Source organism: Argiope bruennichi, chromosome 10 (assembly GCF_947563725.1).
Source record: "Argiope bruennichi chromosome 10, qqArgBrue1.1, whole genome shotgun sequence".
Lineage (NCBI taxonomy): Eukaryota > Metazoa > Arthropoda > Arachnida > Araneae > Araneidae > Argiope > Argiope bruennichi.
The window spans coordinates 63,896,000-63,921,694 of NC_079160.1; the positions used below are offsets into that span (position 1 = coordinate 63,896,000).

The window sequence follows — 25,695 nt, forward strand, 5'->3', positions numbered from 1 at the left end:
CTAGTACTACATGCTTTCTGAAGAAGTAGTGATTCTTGTCTTACTTTATGTAGGTTTACAAAAAGCTAAACCACATATTAAAAACTGCTCCTACATATGGTACTAAACAGAACGTTCGACACTTAGCCACCTTGCAAAATCAGACTATTATCGATGTTTTTCTGAACGACCTATTACTCTATGATGCAATATTGCTCGCAAGTGTAACATTTAGCATTGGTCTTATTCTTAGCCTTCGACTATGTATATATTTGATACTGTAAGTCACTCAATTTTGAAAATATCTTTTTTAACAATTTCCAATAAATAATGATATTTTTCATTGAAATTCTAATTTGCAATATTGGAAGTTATTCAGAATGCAGTAATCTCCGCTTGTAGTGATCACGGATGTAATCATTAATCAGTTGTACTCATTAAAATAGCGTGGAATGGATCCTCCGAAATTAAATACTTAATATCAGCAATAAAGTAAAATAAAATAAACACACACACACTCAGTTATTTCTAGATCGTTATTTTTATTGGGCCATTTCCTGAAATAATGCTTTTTTCTTTTCTGTGAGATAATGGGTGTAACAAAAGAACATCGTTAGCTTCAGAAACACCATACATTGCGTGTTATGCATGAAAGAAAAATGCGAATTTCTGAAAGAGTATAATCAATTTCATTGACTCAATTTGCAGAAAGTTTTTAGTATGTCGAAAATTTCACAACAGTTTCTTAATTAATTTTTAAAATGTAAGGGATGAAACCGAATATCTTTAGTCAGGAAGAATGACTGTATGGCGCGTAAGCGAAAGCGATATATGATGGATGGAGATATGGAATGATTTATTAAAATAAGAGAAAAGGACACGTGAGTGAACCATTGCTTTGTCAGAAGATCAGAAGCAACAATTATTCCAATAACTTGGCGAACCTTTTGAATATTCATAAGAAAGCTTCATTCAAAGAATTTTAGACTACCTTAAAAATACGTCATTTTCGATCCCTTTAAAAAGAGTTTTAAAGGTTAAACCTATACTATTTTATGTTTGTATTTGATATCAGTTTTTCTAATTAAAATGAATGAATGATACGAATGACGTAGTTTGTTCTGTTTTCCATGGCGTCCTTGTATTCCTTGCGATTATTTCTATGATATTTTGGTTGTACTGTTTATTGGAATGTAAAGATCACATTGACCTGGAACCGAAGTGATTAGTGGCGTCCACTATATGTTCCAACTAAATACAATTAAATTGTTACATTATTAGTTTCTGAATTTTATTGTGAGCCATAAATATTGAAATGCCTTCTTATTATTCTCATTCAATGCTGCCTATTTCAGAAACTGCCATGGGTGTCACTATGAATTTCCAAATAGGAGGAAATTGTGATTACTCAAACGCTCTTCATGAGTAAGTAATTAAAAATGTGTTGAAATTCAACACTTTATTTATTCATATGTCCTATATTAATGAATTATTTTCTTTACAGAGCATAGATATTGCGATGTCCTCTGTTTTTAAAAATTTATACTATAAAATTTTATTTTTCTTGACGTATTTCCTGTTTGGAATATAGATTTTTCATTTACTTTCTTGATGGCCTAGAGCCTTACAATTTTGTACGAATATTTCTTCTTGAAGGTAGAAGATTATTTTTTAAATGAGAAATTAAATATCAGCTAATCGATAAGTGCAACATAATTTTGATTTCGTAAGCATGATGTTAGCTGATAATGAATTTACAGTAAAATTGATCTCAATATTTTATAAACAATTATATTAATGCAAAGTTTTATATTTAAATACTCAGAGATTTCGTTTAGAAAAGCAAAATGGTCAGTCATTGAAAGTAGAAATTAATAGTAATAACAGACAGTAGTATTAGAGAGTAAAAACAATAGTAACAATATTAGTAAATAATAATAGAGAGTAATAGTAATAATAGCATAAGAAATAATAATAGAAAATAGTCACTGCAAATCATGAAGAAAATTATTCACAGCATTTAAGTTTGCCAAGGAAATATTTAAGCGAATCCTTTCATATTATGAATTGTCACCCTCCATCATCATTATATTGAACGTGCAGTATTCTGCGCAGCCTCAGTAAATTTTTCCCGTCCATTTTCATTTGTTGACTTCTCAAAGAAATAGACCTGCACATATGCAAATATGAACAAGTTGCAAAGCTTGCAAATGGATCTTTACGTGCTATTCTTTATCGTTAGGAAAATGATTGTATATTATTTACCGAGTTATTCTTTTTCAAAAATTTTGTTGTTATTTTTGGAGTCTTTGACACCATGTCTCTGAAAGTGCTTTTAATACGAATGACGCAAAAAGAATAAAGAAATATTATTAAAATATTGTATTCTTCATTTTTTTCGTTAAATTCTAACAGTTATATACATTAATGTAATTCCGTAATATCTAACTGAAAAAATATTCATAAAAAATCGACAATACAGAAAAAAATAACTGGAAAGATTTTGAACAAAATGAAACATGAAATTTATTAACTGCAGAGTTCAACCTATAAAACATTAAACCTTTTTTTCTGTTATCGCAATTATGCCGTTTATAATGTGTCTAATAAAAGCTTATTCATGTATTTGATTCCAGAATATGGCTAAAAAACTAAGAATAATAATTATTTTTTCTCAGTAGAAAACAATATTTTTGTTCATTATGTTCAGTCATATCAACATCAAGATTTGTATATGACGGTGGAAAAGCAGCATGGTTATGTCAAATACAAAATAAAATGACATGCTTAAAAATGATTTTCACTAGCTACATTACTGGATGAAAATTTACATTTAACCCCTTCACTGCTATTTACGAGATATATCGCAGGAAACTGCTGTAAAATTAAGCGTTTATAAATGTCACTGGCATTGAAGGGGTTAATGTTTTATTGAATTTGTCTTTTATCTTAATGGATTCATTTTTAGAAGAGTTCGTAAGTATTTCTAAATTAGATAAACTATCTTAGATAGTTAAAACAGGAAGTGAAATAAATCAATCTTTTTCTAAAAGTTTCCCCAAGAATAAGGATTTTTCACTGCTATGACCTTCTCCCCTCCTCTAATTTGATTTCTTTTGTCTCAGATATTGATGATATTTTATGACACTCAAACATGTAACATTTATATATTTGAAATTATATACATGCTTCATCAGTTATCATGACATAGCACGAACAATTTCAGCATTTTTTCTATTAACTTTTTATTAATTATTTTTTAAATTCTTTATTATGATTTCTTTAAAATTTAATGCAAATTTACTTACTTCTGACTATATGCTGAGATATCAAAGCAGTTAGACTAAAAATTATAAAATTTTCAGCGCTAATGCTTTTTATCCAAATTGTTTTGAAATGACATGTTTTCAAGAAAGAAGAATTAAATATGATTTTTAAATTTATTAAGTAAATTTTTTAAATCTACAGAATGAATTCAATGATCTAAGAGTACATTCAATACTTAGTATATTCATTTCAATACATTCAGTGAATCTAAGAGTTTATTGAATATCTAGTTGTATTTATCACACAACAAAACATTGTTATAAAACAATGACTCTCTTTGTTATAAAACTTAAAAAACTTATAATGTACATATATATAATACATAAACTTATTAAACATTCTCTAACATAATAATGATATTTGGAATAATATTATGAACAAAATATTATTATTGATTTCATTAATTATTTGTTGTTGAAGGTTCTAAATTCTAAGTACAGATATATTATTAGAATAACTGATAATACGTTTCAAAACCGGAACTAATAAAGTTGAGTGTACATATGAAAAGATTAAATCTTGTTATTGGGAGGAAAAGAGAAGTCATAATTTATAACCGACTTTTATTATATGTTCGTTTAATTCCTTTGGCGACCAGTTTGTTCGCCAAAATTTTTAACTTAGGAGACTCTTAAATTATTAATATGGGATGCATTTCTTGAAAAAAAACATTCCATCTAGTTATTTAATACGACTAAAGCACACGAATTCAATTAAAACAGTATGTACAAATTTTCATGCCTGTTATGTTTTTAATTTTCTTCAAATAGTAAAAATTCTTATTCTGAAATTTGTGAATGCAGAATCGAGGGGGCAGTTATGTATCGAGCATTGCGCCCGTGGCTGTATCCTGATATAATTTTCAATTTGACAACAGTTGGTAAGAAGTTCAAATCTAATGTACGTCTTTTCCGTGGCTTCAGCAAAAAGGTAAATCATTTTTAAAAAAAATATTTTTTTCTCTTGAAAGAAAGATGTAAGAGTTACAACTCTTTTGTATATTTGCTTGATCTGTAGCTTTCAATTTTATTGAATTATTTTGAAATTTATTCAAAGTTTTTATAGTCAGCAAGATTCATCATTTATATGACATTGCATAGTTAGTATAGGTAATGGCCAGAGAATTATAAATCCTAGAATATTTAAATAAATGTAGCTAAGAGATGAGATTAAGCCCAAAACCATGCAGAAGATAGGAGAAGCAAAAATAATATTATTACGCCACTAAAATTTTCCCTTGAAATCAATTGATCCGCAGAAACTATGATTGCAGAACTTATGATGAAATTCCATATTTTTGTTGCCAATATCGTTGCTTGACTATGTGGCTTAGTGCTGGTTTCAATTACCTAACCTACAAATTTGCCTGCCCAATTTAAAATATGCTAGAGCTAAGAAAACAAGGTTAAAGTTAAAGAAAATTTAATTACAACATATTAACAAGACTTTGTACAATTGCAAGATTAGTGAAACACGCTTAAAGATTAAGTCACAATTGTTCCGGTCGCGGCAGTGTTTTTTTTCTCTTGCTTCGCTGGTTCAAAAATAGACTGAAGGAGTCGTTCATTTGCATACTTGCCGAGATCAAAAATAACCACCAAGCGGCACTGTCAATTTGATTTGAACCTCGTGGCAAATGTCAGTTTGTAGTTGCCTTTGTAGTACCGCTACAACTATCCATGTTCAAGTGAAAATGATACTGTCAAAACACTGTGAGAATATGGATTAAATTTTGTATTGGTTTTATGATTCTAAATTGATGAATGGAAATTGAATAATAAATTGAGTCTTCATAAATTGAAAAATACAATAATTGAGGAAATTTTACAAGAAATTTAAATTAAAAATTTATCTAGAGAATTGAAAGTATACCTTAAAAAGTATATTACAATTATCAAAAATTTATTAGAAATACAATATAAAATCAATTATGCAAGAATTAATTTTGCCAGGTTTAACATATTTTAGTATTATTTTTGATGAGCAGTCAAGAAAGTGGCTTCGCTTTAACAGAATTCAATAAAGAATTAATTCTCCTATTTATAAACTGAAATTGACAGACTTTCTTTGGAATCATATTTTGGGAGAACAAGACATAAAATTTTGCTTAAAATATACGTTAGGGAAGAGGAAAAATATATTCTATAAAATACTGAAATCCAGATTTTAGATAAAAAAATTAAAGACTACAAGTTTATTTAAATTTAAATCGTTCTTCGAATTCATGAAATTAAAGCTTATTGCACTGTTGCTTCAGACGTATTGAATATTCTTTTTGGTTGTTTTCTAATAGATATTTAATTCCTGAAAAATAAATTTTCTTTTTTAATCTATTTATCAAAAAATTCAACCTGGAAATAGATGAAAAAAAAAAGAGACATTATTTGAAAATGAGTTCAAACTGTTAAAAAAAGGAGGAGGGGGGGGGGCGGTCTTCTTAGCGAAAACAGTATTCTATGATAATAAATATAGCGATCCTGAACAACTAAATGTTTAATAAAGTTTTTATTCTGTGGTGAAAGAAAGAAGAAGAAGGCCCCTAAATAAATACTAAATATAACGTTTTAAAGACGGCCCCTAAATAAATACTAAATATAACGTTTTAAAGACGGCCCCTAAATAAATACTAAATATAACGTTTTAAAGACGGCCCTTAAATAAATAATAAATATATTGATCCTGAACAACTAAATGTGAAAGAAAGTTTTTAGATAACTCCCAATTCAATAACAAAGTTGATGATGAGCTTATCTCTAATAACGAGGAAAATTTAATCATTTGGAAAATGAACGACCAATTATTCAACGAAACAAGTTCATAACAAAAGAATGTCTCCTGCCTTTAAGTAGCTGGAAATATAAATAAAAGAGGGGAAAATAAAGAAATTTTTTCTGAACTCTAATGTCGGACATATGTTCCTAGAAAGATTAAACTTTGATCAGGAAAATAAAGTCATTTTTTAACGAAAGATCCTGAATCTATCTGAACATTAATAATACTCAAGGAAGAATTAAGGGAAATGTGTTAGCGGATTCTCTGTCTAAAGAAATACCGGAGAAATCTAACGCTAACAATGTAGTACTGACTTTTAGATCATGGACCGAATTCAAGTGAAAAAGACTGATGATAAATAAACTGCAAAAAGGATGTCGTGCATCACACAAAGCAAGATTTGTCTGTGGATGATTCTTGAAAGTATTTATAAACTGGTGTTTTTGCAATTTCTTCTTGAAGTGAGATTTCACTTCATAGTGAGATTTCCCTTTCCACCAAAACCTGTTCTATGAGATATTAACAAACTGCCCAAATGATCTTGATCAAGTCATTGTTTCTCACATCATTTATAATTGCTTGAATTTCAAGTAAGTTATGGGGAAGGACTATCCACAAAGCATAGCCATTTGACTGGAGCTGATTCAAGATATCTAAGATATAAAAGAACATCATGAAAGCGAAACTGGAGACTTCATTAAAAGCTAACTTTGATTCTGCATATGGCAATCAATATCTAAGTTTTTATGTTTTATGTATGTAATTCTAGATTAGAATCAAATTTTAGACCCAATCCATCATTAGGAAAAGGTGGGAAATAAACAACCAATATTCGTCGTTATACGATGAAACTGAGCATTTGCCACAGAAGTATCCGAGAAAATATGATGATAATAATGAGCAATAGAAATTTATTATTTTGCCAGATGAGACAAAACTAATGGCATACAATTTGTTGCAAGATAACAGCAACAATCAAAAACAACAACCACCTTAGCGAATCGGAAGGTAAATTGTACTCTTAAAGTTTGTGTCTCAACTTTGACAGAAGTCACATAGGCAGTAGCATGTGTGTCATGTGACTAGTTAGTCGAAATGGCGGCATCTGCAGTGGTGAAGGTTTTTTTGTGTTCCTCAATTGAAAAAAATGGAATCCGCAACTGTTCTGCAATGGCATTTTCGATCACAATTCGGAAAAGAAGTTCCAATTAGAAAATGTGTCCAACAATGCCATTAAAACTTTAAAACTACGGGCTGTTTGTGCAAAGGTATAACTCCAGGACGACTGACTTATCGCAAGAAGTCGTCATTCAACGAAACCCTGAAAAATCAACGCAGAGGGTGCGTTGTAAAATGAGGATTTCTTTGCTCACCGTCTGAAGAATTTTGAGAATGAATCTGAAAATGATTCCATACGAAGTGAATGTGTTACAAAATCTGAATGACTGACAAAAAAAAAAGAACTTTGAAATTTAAACCTATACGCTGCTTCGTTTTGAAAATGACGATCACTTAGTTTTCTTTGATGAAGCAACATTTCATGTCAGTGGGAAGGTACATATGCACAGTTTCCTTTTGGGGAAGAGAAAAATCATGAATTGACTCTTCAACACATGCGAGATTCCCATAAAGTAAATTTGTTCTGTGCAATGTCCAGAAAGAAAGTGCACGTCCTTTCTAAAGGGTCACACATAGAGCATCTGCAACTGTTTCTAATAAAACTTAAAATGACCCCATACATTTGTTTTGCAGTTGACATATGATATCTTACATTGTTCCTGATTTATAGTACACTGAAACTGTATATTTCTTTTATGATTGAGCCTGTATACATCTCAGTAATTTTCAATTGGTTGAAGGGTATTCAAAGATATAGATGAAAATAAATTATTAAATAAAAGATAAAATAAATTCCACATTTTTATTATAAAATAAAAATTTATTCTTGAATTGATAAATTTATCTGAATATATATTGTGAAGTGATCTTTTAAAAATTATCTTTAAAAAATTTTTTGATTAAATTCGGTTTTCTAGTGTTTAAATAATAATGAATCGCAGACGTTCACACTTTTCAGTTCAATGAAATAAATACAGAAGCTTTTCAAGAATAAACAATATCTCTCCAATGATACTTTGTCTTTCAGTGTATATATTTTGCTTCACTGGTCTCTGGATTAACCTCTCTTTATCTTGCAATCAAATCTTTCAAAGTCTTTCAGAAAACATCGATTTGTCCATCTAGTAGCTGAATCTCAAATGAATTATTTATGCTAGTTTCTTTCAATTCAAAATTTTTGTCTGAAAAAATTAAAATTAAATAAGAAGAGGAAAAAATGTGAAATATTATTACTGATGCGTAATAATGAGTTTTGATTTCTAAATATTTGGAATAAATAATTTGACGTATCAATTCATCTTTCGATTCTTTTTCTCACTTAAGGCACAATTTTTATAATCAGAGTTCCATCTAGTATTCGAATCTCTCATTAATTATCTATGATAATTACTTTCAATTCCAAATTTCCGTAGAAGAAAGGTAATTTTAGATAAAAGTTTAGAAAGAGGTGCGCTATTAAAATTAATGCATAGTGATGAGTTCGAATTCTAAAAAAAATGGAATAGCTAATTCAACGCATCATTTCGTAATTCGATTAATTTGGTTTCCATATATACAATTTTTATAATCAGAGCCCCATCCAATGGTTGAATCAGGATTGATTAATCAAGCTAATTCTCACAATTCAAAATGGTAAAAAATATTTAAGATTAACATTTAATTTAACGCATCGCATCTTCTTTTCACTAATTATTCTGTCATTAGGTGTTATTTTAATAATATTATCTTGTACTTTTTAAGTATAACTTTACTAAAATGTTGCGAATTTCTTATAGATATTGAAGCAGAAAATCGAATCGATAAATAATGAAAAATGCAACCCAACATCTGAAATTGCATCAAGTAAATATTCTGTGGAAAAGAAAATGCAGAAACCTTTCTTAGAATTACTTTTGGAACATCATTTGAAGGATCCATCATTCACTGAAGAAAATATTATAGAACAAGTTGACACATTTATGTTGGCGGTAAATTAAATCTTTCTATTTCAATGCTCTTTTATTTCACTTCAGCAATTTCATGTTTCCAAAATGGTTCTTATCTACAATTTTACCTTCACTTCCTGATAAGCAAGATAATTGTAATTTTGCATATTTGTGCATTGGAGATAACTATATTATTTGAGTAACATAATAACACTATTAAGTTTCAGTTCTATTTCGCCATGTATATATTTTATCTATTCACTAACTAATAATTTATTTTGATTGCTTAAAAATCTTTATTGGCAAGTTTTGAATCATGTGTGAAGGTGATGAATATGTATGATTTGCAGTAAATAAAAGCTCATAAAGCTATCATTAGAACTCTGAAATGGATTAGGATCACAATTGTGTTAAAACAGTATAAAAAAATAAACTACAATAATACTGCTGAAACTGGATTATTAGTATTTCGATTAATTTAATAAAATTGCAATTCCATACAAGTGTTTATTATATGGTTGTGAAAACTGCAATTGAAGATAAAGTTTTATATTCGATTTTTGAACCATTTCATCCGAATTTTATATATTATTACAGATTTATTGAATAAATCGTCCGCCTTATAAAAACAGAAAAACAATAAATCAAATGATAAGCATGCTTTCGTATTTCTAAAAACAGAATGAAAAAATAATAAGACAGAAATGAAAAAAAGTAATTATATTGTAATAAAAAATATACAAGCTTGCCATAGTTTGTAATGCGACAAAATTTTGCTTGATGAATTAATAACATTACTGTTTAGTTTCTCCAGCATCCGAATTAGAACGAAGCTCAAGAATGTAATGCCTAAGATTATCTATAGTTTAGTTTGTAGATTAATTTGCAGCGAAATAATTGTATATTTCCCAAGGAACTTATTTTTAAATTATTGAACATGAATATTTTTGGAAATTTGGAGAATAAAATTTTACTGATACAACTGAAAAATATATTTTTATTTCGATTCTATTTCGAAGTGAAAAGCAAATTATTTCTCTACAATGGACATGTTTAAGTATGTTTAGGTTGTTACTTCTTCGAGCAATTTCACAAAACGAATCAAGATTTGTATTATACTATCTGTATACCATCTGTATTATAATATTATGTAATATGTATACCATCTGTATCATAATAGTATGTAATCTGTATACTATCTATATCATAATATTATATCATCTGTATACCATTTGTATCATAATGTTATATCATCTGTAGAAATATACATTTTTAATATTGAAAGATATTAATTATTAGTTAGTACATTAGCCTGTCATCATATTATAATTTTAGAAAGAATAAGTTTAAAATTTAATAATACATATGATAATTTATATTAACAATAAAGATGAATATGTGTGTGCGTGTATGAGTTTGTGTTAGCTTTCTCCATACCAAACCATTTGATTTAGAGTTACGAAACTTAATACATATATAATTAAAAGGATGGTAATGTGCGTGATTTCTTTTAATTTTTAACTAGAATTTCAATCAAAAGTTAAGCTGAATTTTGGCTTTATTTCTGTGATAACGTCCGAAAATACAACTGCACCAAAATGGTTTTTATATTGTTCCAAAATTCAATCAATTAATTTCTTATTAATATCTATTTAATAATCAATTTCATAATTTTTTTGCAATTTTTTAAATGTTTTTGCTCTTTTTTTCGACTCATTTTTCAACAACACTTTAATTTGCTGATCTGAAATGCAATCCACTTTTATTGTTTTATCAGATATTTAACCCTGGGAACGTAAACGTTCCTCCCTAGGTTGAACGTAAACGAAGAAATATATCCGTGTAATTTACAAGACGAATAAAAAGCAATTTTACAATATCACGAATGTTAGAAGAGAAATGAATCACAAATTTACGTTTTGAAAAGCAGTATGAAAGTGGTTTGAATTGGGAATGCTTATGTAACAATTAACGGAAAATATTAAAGTAACATGGTTGTAGTGCTGGAAATTTAGCTAAATGGACATGAAATGACTTCTGAGCGATTTATATGAAATTAACTGTATTCAATATTCTCTGAGAAATAGCTGGCCACCAAAGGCGATTAATTAACTATAAATAAAATATTTAAAAATGATCTATACCAAAATTGTAAAAAAAAATATCTATTATCAAAAAGGGTAGTTTTTAATGGTTGTTTTTATTCAATCAAATTATTATTAAAAAGTTAAGGTGAATTTTGGCTTTTATTTCTGTGATAACTTCCGAAAATACTAATAAAAAGCATACGAATAATACGAATAAAAAGCAATTTTACAATATCAGGAATGTTAGAAGAGAAATGAGTCACAAATTTACGTTTTTAAAAGCGTTATGAATATGGTTTGAATTGGGAATGATGACGTAACAATTAACGGAAAATATTAAAGTAACATGGTTGTAGTGCTGGAAATTTAGCTAAATGGACATGAAATGACTTCTGAGCGATTTATATGAAATCAACTGTATTCAATATTCTCTGAGAAATAGCTGGCCACTAAAGGCGATTAATTAACTATAAATAAAATATTTAAAAATGATCTATACCAAAATTGTAAAAAAAATATCTATTATCAAAAAGGGTAGTTTTTAATGGTTGTTTTTATTCAATCAAATTATTATTAAAAAGTTAAGGTGAATTTTGGCTTTTATTTCTGTGATAACTTCCGAAAATACTAATAAAAAGCATACGAATAATACGAATAAAAAGCAATTTTACAATATCAGGAATGTTAGAAGAGAAATGAGTCACAAATTTACGTTTTGAAAAGCAGTATGAAAGTGGTTTGAATTGGGAATGCTTATGTAACAATTAACGGAAAATATTAAAGTAACATGGTTGTAGTGCTGGAAATTTAGCTAAATGGACATGAAATGACTTCTGAGCGATTTATATGAAATTAACTGTATTCAATATTCTCTGAGAAATAGCTGGCCACCAAAGGCGATTAATTAACTATAAATAAAATATTTAAAAATGATCTATACCAAAATTGTAAAAAAAATATCTATTATCAAAAAGGGTAGTTTTTAATGGTTGTTTTTATTCAATCAAATTATTATTAAAAAGTTAAGGTGAATTTTGGCTTTTATTTCTGTGATAACTTCCGAAAATACTAATAAAAAGCATACGAATAATACGAATAAAAAGCAATTTTACAATATCAGGAATGTTAGAAGAGAAATGAGTCACAAATTTACGTTTTTAAAAGCGTTATGAAAATGGTTTGAATTGGGAATGATGACGTAACAATTAACGGAAAATATTAAAGTAACATGGTTGTAGTGCTGGAAATTTAGCTAAATGGACACGAAATGACTTCTGAGCGATTTATATGAAATTAACTGTATTCAATATTCTCTGAGAAATAGCTGGCCACCAAAGGCGATTAATTAACTATAAATAAAATATTTAAAAATGATCTATACCAAAATTGTAAAAAAAATATCTATTATCAAAAAGGGTAGTTTTTAATGGTTGTTTTTATTCAATCAAATTATTATTAAAAAGTTAAGGTGAATTTTGGCTTTTATTTCTGTGATAACTTCCGAAAATACTAATAAAAAGCATACGAATAATACGAATAAAAAGCAATTTTACAATATCAGGAATGTTAGAAGAGAAATGAGTCACAAATTTACGTTTTTAAAAGCGTTATGAATATGGTTTGAATTGGGAATGATGACGTAACAATTAACGGAAAATATTAAAGCAACATGGTTGTAGTGCTGGAAATTCAGCTAAATGGACATGAGATGTCGTCTGAGCGATTTAAATGAAATTAATTGTTTTCAATATTCTCTAAGAAGTAGCTGGCCATCAAGGAGGTTAATTAACTATAAATAAAATACTTAAAAATGATCTATATAAAAAACTACCTTTTATCAAAAAGTGTAGTCTTTAATATCTGTTTTTATTGAATGAAATTATTATATATCACGGCAAGTTTTCTAAAAATCTATTTTTTTACTAATCTAATCGCAAATTTCATGCATTCAGGGACAAGATACTACAGCTGCTGCAATGAGTTGGACTTTGTATTGTTTAGGAATATATCCAGAAGTCCAAAAACAAGTACATGAAGAGTTGGATGCAATTTTTGGAGACGAAAAAAACATGGATATCTCACGAGAAATCCTGTCACACATGAGATATCTCGAATGTGTTATCAAGGTAAATAGGGTATTCTTGATTCTTTGATAGCTCTTAGACAAGTAGTCACGTAAGAGGAAATTTATTTTATTCTCTTGTAATCTGGAACTGTGCTTCAAGAAACACAATTTTATTTTGTTATTATCAGATTTATCAAGTATTTCAGCAGAGAGATTGATTTTTACATCATCTTAAAAATCGAAATATTGTCTTTTCAATGATACTAATTTTTTTGTAGTAGATACTTTTTATTTTCTTTCAAGATTTAAAAAATATTTTAATAGCACTTTATGGTAATATAGTTCATTGTTAAAGTCTATCACAGGTCGTTTTTTTGCATGTATTATTTCATGGCAATATTTTTTTACATTGTTGATGATCAAGATATGAAGATTCGACTCACCTGTTCATTCTGAATAGATTCAAAATCAGATATGCGTTTCATAAAATTTCTCAATGTTGTAATTAACATTAAGGCATAATTTCTTTATCAAGTAACGGAGAAAAAAATTTTAAAGTGCGCCCTTTTTTAAACACTGCTGCCTTTTCCAGTGATATTGTTGAAGTCTGTTGACGCTGAGCAGCCCTGAAGGAAATGTTATATCAATTTATCTGATTCCCTTTCAGGTTAAATTATCGAATTTCTTTTCTATCAAAAAATAAACTTTATTCATCTCCTCACATCGCGCTTTCCGGCCGAGACAGAGCTCTCCTCTTTTCGCTTTGATTCGTAACATTTCGTCGCCGTATCGATTTGGTGCGATTGGTGGTGAAAGGGCAAACAGCTAATTAGTACATCACTCTTCGTTTGGTGGAAACGACAGTAAGAGCGAATGGCTACGATATAATTGGGCGATTTACGTATAGGAAGGACTTCAAGGAAATGCATAGCACATTGAACAGAATGTTATAACGTTTCTAAGAAGTATGAGTTAATCGCTATCAAAATTTGAACTTTTACATTATTTTTCTAAATTTTGCAGCCATTACGACATAGTTACGCAAAATGTTTAGTTGGAATTTTTAGCTATTTTTAATCCCCACGAATCAACTGGTCACCAATTTTAAAAGTTTCTTGATTATATTTTACTTAGTTGCTGTAGCAAAATTTTTTGATATTTTCTGCTTCTTTGGAAAGTTACGGATTCTTGCAATTGTTTTTGCTTTTTCTAGACTTCTGTGGTTAAGAAGTCACAAGCAAAATAAAAATGCAACGATTTTTTCTAGTAATAAATTCCTAAATTTCACATTCCTTGATTAATGACCTGTGAGTTTAAACATAAGTTCTAAGTGTCCTCTTCCCTCCAAAGTTTCAAATTTGTTTGCTATGTTTTTGCTATTGAATAAATAGCGCAAAATCTTATCAAATTGATTAACGAAACTTAATAGATTTTTATTTCCTATTAGTTTGATTAACTTTATATTAAAACAATATGATACCATTTTGGATGCAATCCCTCTTCAGAATCTTATTTTGCTTTCAGTATGTTTCCGAAACATTGTCACATATTGTTGACGACATCAGAGTTGATATCCTATATTTCCACGAAACCACTAAAAAAGAACTATTGATTGAGATGGAAAAATTATTGTTCAAAAAAATAAATAGATACTATAAAAATAGATAATTTATTTTGACGTAAAAGATATTAATAATTAATTTAATTATCTGCTAATTTTTAATTTTTTTCATTTATAACTTATTATTATTTTAATTTTGGAAATTTAGGGTGAACTTTTTCTTCCAGATGGTAGCACTAGAATGGAAGCAAAAATATAGGAAATTAATCTGAATATAAATAATAATATTCTGAAAATATTTCAATCATTTGAGTATTGCCATACAAAACACTGTGTAAAATTTCAAAATTCCAGCATTTGAGGAGAGGAACGAATAATCAGTTACAAGATTCCACTTTTAGAAGAATGAATCGTCAAGTTTAATAAAAAATTGTTTAAACCTTTAACTCATCCCCGTGTATATCTAATTTATGAACAGGGTGTTACCTTATCCACACACTAATTATATGATGGAAAAATGAAACCTTGCATAAAAGAAGTTCTAAACGTTCTTTAAATGAAAATTTTTGAAAGATTAAATACAAATTAAACTAAAGCTTTTCTAGCATGATTACAGATAAAACGATGTTTAAAAGTAGTGGAAATCATGGTTTTCCTATGGGAGAAAGTTAATCACACATTTCTCAACACAGAACTGAAAATATTAATAATCAATGCATGGGAGACTCTTAAAATGTGACTCACGCTCATGAACTTCCGATTCCGTAAATGAGAAAAGCCAATTTATTTTATATTTTAGTGTTAGAGATTTTATTTCAAAAAATTAAGTAATGTAAATTACATGCGTACGTTTTAAAATTCATATTGTCTATGATATTTCTATGTGATTTGAAGTATTTTTTCCAAAAATTTTTCCGTCAATGCTTTTGCGTTTTTCACTTCACTTATCATCTATATTCACAACTATTTAATTTAGAGTACAGATAAAGTCTAATGATTTTGTTTTTTACGATAACCACTATTGATATATAAATCTTCTAAATGTCGACATAATATACATAGATCTGTATCTATATATTTATCTACTGTGTATGGAAATATCTATTAAAAGTGCGTTCGTCTTAATCAACACTGTTTTAAACTAATCTTCTATCTTCCATAATGGGATTTTATCACTTTGTCCGGGCATTGGTAATAAATTTTTTTAAACCTCTCATCTAGTCCAATTTGATCCCATTCCTATCAGTAACAAAGGTTGACGGGTCCAGTTTTCAACCTCACATCTCTGTTCACGACGTTTAGAATTAGTTAAGATAGAACGTCAATAGAGTAAAAAGGAAGAAAATGTGTAATTTTTCTCGCTATATTTCGAAAAAAATTTGAACATTTCATATATTATATATTTTTAATAGTTGCTTGACTCTCTTATTTTTTTAGGAAACAATGAGGCTATATCCTGTGATACCCATCATTGCAAGGGAAAGCGATCAGGAATTTAAAGTTCGTAAGTGCTTCCTTACATAATTTTCAGAATTATATTAAATAAGGAAAATCAGAATTGACTAAAGTTTTCAAGAAACACAAGAAGAATTAATTTTTTTGCTAATATCGAATTCTTGCTTCCTCTATCTGGAAATATATATATATATATATATATATATATATATATATATATATATATATATATATATATATATATATATACAGGGTGTTGCCGAATTCGACCGACAAATTCAGATAGGCATGAAGAGGAAAAAGAATCACCATAATACGCGGGATCCAAAACGACATTTAGGGGTGAAAATCGCAAAAATATAGGGAGTCGGTAAATTGTTGGAAAAGGTAAATTATTAATTTAAAAAAAACAACATATGGTGTTTTAACTATTAATTTTTTTAAAGTGAAAGCACATTCTTAATGGCTATTTTTCATGTAAATAACTTGCCGATTTACTAAACCAGTGGGTCTTAAATTATGGAAAAAAAAGTAGTTTAGAACCCGTTTCTGCAAAAACATTAAAACTCCTAGAACAATAAAAGCTTGAAAATATAAGGAGTTTTATAGTCTTTAATTTGATACAAGTCCGTATTAAGAAAACTTAGGAGGTTTTAAGACATTCAAGAAAAACTAAAATGTTTGCCGGGTAACATCGTTGTAACATCGACACCGATGTTTACAGAAGCTACTGCAAAATTGTGCAGAAAAATTCTGATGAGAGATAGTAGGTATGCAGGCGATAAGAATTTCCAAAGAAATGTAAAGTCGCAAACTACGGTTAAAATTTATTTGGTGGAATACAAGTGCAGCATACATTTACATCTTAACATAAGGAGACGACGAGAAACTTTTATAAAACATTCTCAATGCTTGCTTCCGCGACACAACCGATACTGACATTTAAAGGATCATCGGACTCTCTCAAACATACCAGGTGTCCTTGCGATTCTTCCAGCAGCGACGACGATCCGTGCTACGAAATCTTCCAATGAATGCAAGGGTGTATGATAAAGAAGAAATTTCATGTGGTCCCAGAAGAAGAAATCCTAGGGATTAAGGTCCGTTGAACGTGGAGGTTAATCAACAGGTCCTCCTCGTCGAATCCACCTTCCAAGATTTGTATAATCTAGGTAGTTACGGACAGAATTCAAAAAATACGTTGGAGCACCGTCATGGATTAACCACATGTTCTGGCGTGCAATTGCCGGTATTTCGTGCCGTAAATCCAGAAGGACTACTGCAAGAAAACAAGGTACTTTTGCGCCACCGAGTCGTTCGGACATAATATGTGGTCTCAACAGATTCTCTCCTAGAATTTCTGCCCAGATGTAAATACTAAATTTGCTTTGCACGTTCGACGAGGTAGTGATATGGGGATTTTCGGATGACCAAATATGTGCATTGTGCGTGTTAAAGACACCTTTTCTAACAAAGTAAGCTTCATCTAAGAATAAAATTCTTGCAAGAAAGAGTGCATTTTCCTGTGTGGTAGCAAGAATCCAGCTTGCGAACTCCATCCGACATGGGAATCGTCATCGCATAGGAGTTGGACTTTCTGCAAGTGGGAGGGATACATGTTTTCAGCACGCATGATTTTCCACACCATTTCTTGCCGAATACCCAATTCAGCTGCAACTGATACCGTGCTTGTCGATGGGGTATCGGCAAAACGCTGCAAAACTCGGTTTTCTATTTCAGCTGTGCGCAACACTGCGTTCCTGCCCTGAATTTGGCCTCGTTATTTTGAAGGATCCTGTCTCCGGAAACAGTCGATAAATATTTGTAAAGGTTCTGTAGTGTGGACAACGCCTACTTGGATACTGCTTCTGGTATATCTTTTGTGTTAGACGTCCATTACAATACTCTCGGCCGTAAATTAAATGCATATCCGTCATTCGTGAAATCTGACATGTTGTTTGCGAATGAAACTTACTGACTATCAATTCTGCACTCCTTTTTAATGAATACAAGCTGCTTTTATACTCCTTGAACCATCAATTCTGCAATTCTCACGGCTTTTATATTCCTTGAAAGCATGGAAAATTTATATACGAGAAAGTTCTTCTTCTCGACTACCTTGTTCCAAATCCTCGCATTCATAAGGCCATTCTCTTAGAAAGGTAAATTGTGTCTTCGATGTCTGTTTTTGCCTTTTTCACAGAATAAACGTCTCCCGTGACCCTATGTTTAATGATAATTGTTCATCTCCTTAATGCCTACTATCAATCTTCTAAATTTACCTTTCGAATTTGGCAATACCCTCTGTAAACATCGGTTCCGATAATGCAACGATGTTTCCGGACAAACATTTTAGCTTTTCTGGAATATCTTAAAACCTCCTCAGTTTTCACACTACAGACTTATAAATTAAAGAGTATAAAATTCCTTATATTTTCAAGCTTTTGTTGTTCTTAGAGTTTTAATATTTTTGCACATAAGGGTCCTAAACTACTTTTTCGATTTCAATAATTTACAACCTCCTGGTTCATCAAATCGGCATGATACTTACATGAAAAATAGCCTTTAAGAATGTACTTTCACTTCAAAAAAATTCATAGTAGAAACATCATTTGTTATTTTTTTCAATTCTTTTTTTACAGTTTCTAACAGTTCTCCGACTCCCTATATTTTTGCGATTTTCAACTAATAAATATCGTTTACGACCCCATGTTGTATGGTGATTCTTTACCCTCTTGAAGCCTACTATCACCCCTCTGAATTTGTTGGTCGAATTCGACAACACCCTACATATATATATATATTTCAAGATAGAGGTAAGAATTATATATATATATATATATATATATATATATATATATATATATATATATATATATATATATATATATATATATATATATATATATATATATATATATATATATATATATATATATATATATATATATAAAACTATAGAACATTTAAAGATGAATAAAAAGAATATAAATCTTACGGTTTTGCTTCTTCAAGTGAAAAATAATATTCAGTTTCATGCATGTTTCTTGAATGTATCATATAATTTATGCAGAAATATTTAGTATGAAAAGAGAAGATTATTTATTCATTGTGAAACGTTCGTTTATAGTAACAATCCAAACAAACGAGAATGTAGGTGGTGCGGAGGGTGGGTGACATGCCTAGTGAGCTTTACACTAAGGGCATTTTTGAAAGATCCTTCTGCTCTGCTTGAAGATAAGCGCATTGGTGTATTTAATAATAAAAATTGTGAGAATAATTTTCTGTTTGCTGGTATTTTTACTTTTTAAATCTAAAGACCTCCTCCAAAGTACCAAACATGGTTGGGGGAAATATTTCAAAATTTATTTATTTCCATTTTTTATTGAGGAGATTTTAGTGAGTGTTTTGTCTCCATGCATGATTTCAGCAGAAGGGAGGAATAGCCATAATATCAGTTTTCGCGCCATTCTGCCCAATGCGATATGGAAATTGATTGAAAGTGGAAGAATAGCAGAGAGATAAGGCCTAAAATATATAAAATTATCATGTCCTTCATATTCGTCCAATCATAAAAGTGTTTTATATAGAACACGGCTGTATGTTAAAACCCACATGTCTTTCAAATCCAATCTAGTAGCAACTTTAATTTAGTGAAGATTTATGTGAATTGCAACAGGCTCCAACCTAAATACAGAGCAATGACCAGCATTTATGTTGATTTCATTATGATTATTCTTCTGCTTGTAGCACAGGGCCGTGGTGGCCTGGTGGTAAGGTCTCGGCTCTTGAGCCGTAGGGTTTCAGGTTCGAGACCCGATTCCCCCTTTGAAACGTCGTGTAAGGGGGTCTGTTACATGTTAAATCCGTCAAAGCCAAACGTCCTCTCGCTGATGTGGCGTATTTTGGGGATGTGGCGTATTGTGGAGAGAGGGGTGGCAGCTCAGGTGTCGTCCTTGTCATCTGACCGAGGTTCACAATTACGAGGTCCGTCCCAAAATAGCCCTAGCGTTGCTTAAAAACGGGACGTTAATATAAATAACTAACCTTCCTTTTGTCCATATGCGTAGCAAGGGGAAACTCTTTGTTTTTTTGTATTTTCCTATTATTTATTTCCTATTATTTCATTTTATTATTCTCTCTCTTGGATTGATTGATTTTATAAGTGAGGAGTGGGGTATAATAATTGGTATTTTAACTTTAATTCATGATTCAAAGCACATAAATAAAGGGATATTTCTCTGAGATATGGAAATTCTAAATAAATGGCGGTTATCTATATTCATAATAAGATGAATGCGTGTGTGTGTGTGTGTTAGCTCAGTAAATGCTAGTTTTTTTGAAGTACCGCTACCAAATTTGTCATATTTATACTTTCGTGTATAAAAATTGGCATCTTGGAACAATTTTTAAAACGCTAATTAATTAAAAATAGGCTGAAATTTTGGCCTTTTTTCTTGATAACTCCCGGAAATATTATCGCACAAGAATGAATCGTTTAAAAATGTTTAAAAATATCATTTTAAATGATACCAGTTTAATAAACTTGTAAGTTTCTGTTGTATTTCAGAAATCTTTAAAAAATATTTTGTCTAATTTCCAACATTAAATTATATCGTTGCCTTGAAACTCAAAACAATTTCGTTGCTTCATCTGCTCTATGATACCGCGATTTTTTTCCCATAATTGTAAGTTAAAGAAGATGGATTTACTTTAATATCTTTTTAATTTACGAAACATTTAAAGAATGTGAAGTTACGCTACCACGAAATTTAGAACCGGATATTTACGTTTTTAACGGCGCTCTGATGTTATGGAACATTTTTCGGTAGAAAGGTACATGTATACAATGCACATAGTAAGCAAGATTATTGAAATAATCTGAACTTCCATTATTAGTCAATTTTTCAAAATCAAGAACATGAAGCTACAAAAAATAATTTATCGAAAATCAAATATAAACAATACTCTGTGCAAATCAGCTGGTCGCCTGCAGCAACTAATTAGTATAAAAAAAAAGGAATTTCGAAATAACAAAAAATAATGAAAAAGGTATACTTCAAATTGAAAATTATTTAAAATATTTCGCATCTCTTTCCAAAATTCTTTTTCCTTGTATTTATTTATTTCTTAATTTTTTTAATAATATTTCGGAAGGATAGAAACAAATGAAACATGTTTAGTTTATTGTACACTATAGTGAAGCAAATAAGAATTATAGATTATACATATATTAGAAGAAACTAATGTATGCCTTTTTTCTATTATAGTGGATCAGACGTTGAAGAAAGGTACTGTCTGCCTTATTTTATTTCCCGCCTTACATCGAGATCCAAAAGTGTTTCCTGATCCAGAGAAATTCGATCCCGATCGCTTTCTTCCTGAAAACTGTGCAGGAAGACACCCTTATGCTTATATTCCATTTTCTGCAGGCCCTAGGAACTGCATAGGTGATATAATTATATAAATTGAAGAAAAGCTTTAGCCGCCTGAATCATGATTATGTAGTATTTTGCATTTGTAAGGTGTAGTTTTGATAGACGAGGAGTTAGATAAAAAATTAGCATTAAAATGAGCATTTTATTTTGACTTTTAAAATTTAGTTTTTTTTAAAATCTAAAATGCATTAACATGAAAAAAAGGTGAATTTTTTTTTTTGAAATATAAAGAAAACTGCCGTTATATCAAAGTATCTCTAAAAACTGCTTTAATACGAAAATGAATTTCATGAACTAATATCGGATTCTTAAACACATCGGAATATTTTTTTTTTCTTTAAGCTTTTGGTGAGCTAGATTTTTAAAATTCGAAATATTTATATATTTCTATTAATAATAATAAAAATGTTTTATAATTCTGTTAAATCAATGAATCATTTAAATTTATTTGATTTTATTCATAATGCGTGGCGCCATCTTGTAACAAACTTGAAAAATATTCATAAGAATATTAACTGTTCAACATTCGGATTCGTCTGTAGTTCAATTGGTAGTGAAAAAAAGTGAAATATACTTACTTTTAGTCGTTTAATTTCTATAATCAACCTCAATGTTTCGTGCAAATGACATTTTCAAACTCAAATTTGATGCATTTATAAATCTAATATAATAAGCTTGGAAGTCATAACCAAAATATTAATCGTTGGAGAAACATTCAGTTTTCATGTTCGTACTGGTTCAAAGTAAAAGATTTAACTTTATTTTAAGAAATCAACAATGCCAAGAGATCGCAAATCAAAAGCTGCCTGATCTCAGAGAATAATTCCTTGATTTAATACCTGATGTAATAATATATGTAGGCATCTTAATATAAACTGCTATTAAAAAAAAATTCCTCATTACAAATTCAGTTCATGCAGAAGTAAGATAATTTTCACACAGTAAAAATTATTTTGATAGTATTTATTCATTCATCTATTTAAAAATATTTTTCGCATGGAACAGATATAATGATATGCGTTTATTTTTCAAATTTTAGGTGGTGTTTAATTCTATATTCAAAACACAATGTTTGATTTTAAGCTTGATGATATGGTAACAACTGCTGAATGAGAAAAATTACTGATTTCCAGGTACTACGATGTTAAGGGGAAAAGACAAAAATTTATAGCTAGGGAAAGAAAAGCTAAAAGGAAATGGCAGTTAACTCTTTTCTAGAAATATGGCTTTGAAGCTAATGTGATAAAATGTGCTAAACTTTTAAACTTATGATTTAATTTAAATTTTATTCAGCAAATTCAAGCCAAAAATAGAGAGAAATAGAGACATATAGGTTCGTACCGGGTTCGAATACGGTGGGTTCGGGCATGGTTGTTCTTCCGTGTTCCAACTGTGAGTGGTGTGAATGTGCCCTCCTGTAAAAAGATTTTGTGCAAGCGGATGTGACGCATAAAGTAACTAAGTCGTATTCTTGACCCTAGTTGGGCTTGTAAAATGCCGTAAGTCACAACAACACACAACAGGCAGATTCTCTATGTATTTAGATTAAGAAGATTCATTCATTGTTATTTTGCTCAGTGCAATCGATTGATCGTTAATTCCTTGAATAAAATAAGCCTCGACTATTGTAGTCAGAAAATATATTCAATGCAATATAATGTAAGAAATAAGAAAAATTAAACACTTTTATTAATGCAAGGGAAAGAAAGAATAATTCTTTTCGGAAATCTAAAATTCTAAATATTTTTCAATAAGCGAGACAAGTTGAAAACGATACGATAAGAATATTAAATTACAACACATACAAAATAAAGTATGGTCTTAATATTTATAAAAATAAAGTAATTATGACAAAGATTAAATTTTTAATAAACTTAAGAGTTTTGATTAAATTTTTAATCAGCTTAAGAGTATTATTATAAATAATATTATATTTATAAGAATATACTACTTTTCCGAATATTGCTTTAAGCACCAATTTTTTGATTACATTTTATTCTATATTTTTATTTATTGCTTTAAATGTAATTTAAATATATTCTGATGATTTTATGTATTTATTTTACATAACATAATATTAGAGCAAACAATATTTTAACGTTATACAATTCCATTTCTCTTAGGTCAAAAATTTGCGATGATGGAAGCGAAAACTATTCTAGCTTGCATTCTGGCTCACTTTCGTGTTAAATCCTTGGACAGCCGGGATAAAGTACTCTTTTACCCCAACATTACTCTGCGAAATGTTTATCCTATGCGTCTGAGCTTTGAACTCAGATAAATGCGCTGTTAAATTGCATTCATTATATAATGTACTTTTAAGCGGTGATTGTCATTCAGATATTATTCAATTTTTTTCTCTTATCTTTTGTGCCTCCAATAAAATAAATTATATTTGAAAAAGTAATTTTGGAAATTTTAATATTATTCCAAGAAACATTTTTAAACATAAACAGAATAGGGTGTAGTCTTCTCAAAAATTCCTTCAATCTTTGCATACTCTCTATCAATGGCATGATGCTCCCACCTCCACCCCGGGTGAAAATCGATTTATCTCTGGTATGGCATTGGCAAACCATAATTTCTAAATATTCTTCTCTAGTGTATATTTATTGTTTTAATTGAAGCTATCGTTAATCGTTGGCGATATTTTTGTGATTTATCCCTTGTGTTTAATAATCGGTGCCCAAATATTAAAATTTTGTTTTAGATGCCTTGTTTTCAATCTATTGGATCGAAAATTTAACACAGAACTTCTAATGTATTCATAAATCACATTCTATTTTTCATACATTTAAATCAGTGCATCTTTGAATTATTGCGTCATTATACTTGTGAAAGTACAGGTTGGCAGAAAATAATCAACTTGTTAGGTACGTACATGTAACATGAATAAATGTGCAAATCAAATTTTATTAATCCAGTTCTCTTCGTTTTGTAATCATTATGTTAACTTATATTTGGATAGCAGGACTTCCTCTGAATGGATTTCTGTTAAAAATTTAATAGAAATCAACAAAATAGATGTAGATACCATATATCTGACTTCATCAGTCCAGCTAAAAGCGGTTTTTTTATTGTAACACGTATGCTTTGTACGACTTTAACTACTTATTTCACCATTGATTCTATATTCATCTGGCAAATAGAACTGGAATTCTAAAATTATAATTAACATTCTTTAAAATGTTAATTAAAATTAATTAAATTTTTGTTCCAGTTTTATAGCTTAATTTTTCATGCGATTATTTTAATAGTTTAGCATTTACTAAATTCGAAATTTTATTCCAATTTCGAATTAATTTAAATCATTTATTTTTAATTAGATATTGAATATCTGATATTCTAAATTTATAAAATTAATTCCATTTATGTTCTCTAAAATGTGTATCTCCAAACAAAATATGTGTCCGTTTTTTGTTTTTTTTTTCCCATACTTCGTTTGAATGAAGCTTTATAATCTTCATGATCTTCAATACATATAAAAAAGCCCTTTAATTCTTTTGATCAGATTATTCATAAAAATGTTTTTACTACATTGTTTTTTAAAAGTGTTTTTTATTTGATTATTTCGACAAATGCTGTTAAAATGAATAGGAATATTAAACTGCGAAAGTTACTTGAAAAGAAAAACTTTTGAAAATGCTCACAGGAAATATACTTACTACGTTTATTTTACCACCTTGTTTATAGATACTTTTTATATTTTTGCTTCTGTCGGTGCTTTTGGTATATAACGTGGAAAATTCCGCATCTATAGTGGTGCTTAATTTCTTACATAGTAGTTGGTTCTCGCTTTCACACTGATGCACTTATATGGTAAACTTAAAATTTGTGAATAAACTACTAATTATAATTAAAATGTCATATTAAAGCGATAATTATAATAAAAATGCCTGAATAAAGTACTAATTGTAATTGGAATGTCTGAATAAAGCGTTAATTATAATTAAAATGGCTACAACGT

At 29.3% G+C, this 25,695-nt stretch overlaps 1 protein-coding gene across 1 annotated transcript in view; it reads left to right on the forward strand.

Annotated features, from left to right (window-relative positions):
• Positions 1-24,101, forward strand: part of LOC129988303 (cytochrome P450 4c3-like) — a 38,400-nt gene extending 14,299 nt beyond the window's left edge. The window contains exons 6-12 of the mRNA XM_056096495.1: positions 1,335-1,404; positions 4,110-4,236; positions 8,973-9,164; positions 13,162-13,335; positions 16,273-16,339; positions 21,561-21,740; positions 23,852-24,101. Coding sequence (XP_055952470.1) covers positions 1,335-1,404; positions 4,110-4,236; positions 8,973-9,164; positions 13,162-13,335; positions 16,273-16,339; positions 21,561-21,740; positions 23,852-24,009 — 968 coding nt within the window. The 3' untranslated portion in view covers positions 24,010-24,101. The remainder of the gene's footprint in view (positions 1-1,334; positions 1,405-4,109; positions 4,237-8,972; positions 9,165-13,161; positions 13,336-16,272; positions 16,340-21,560; positions 21,741-23,851) is intronic.
• Positions 24,102-25,695: the final 1,594 nt, after the last annotated feature.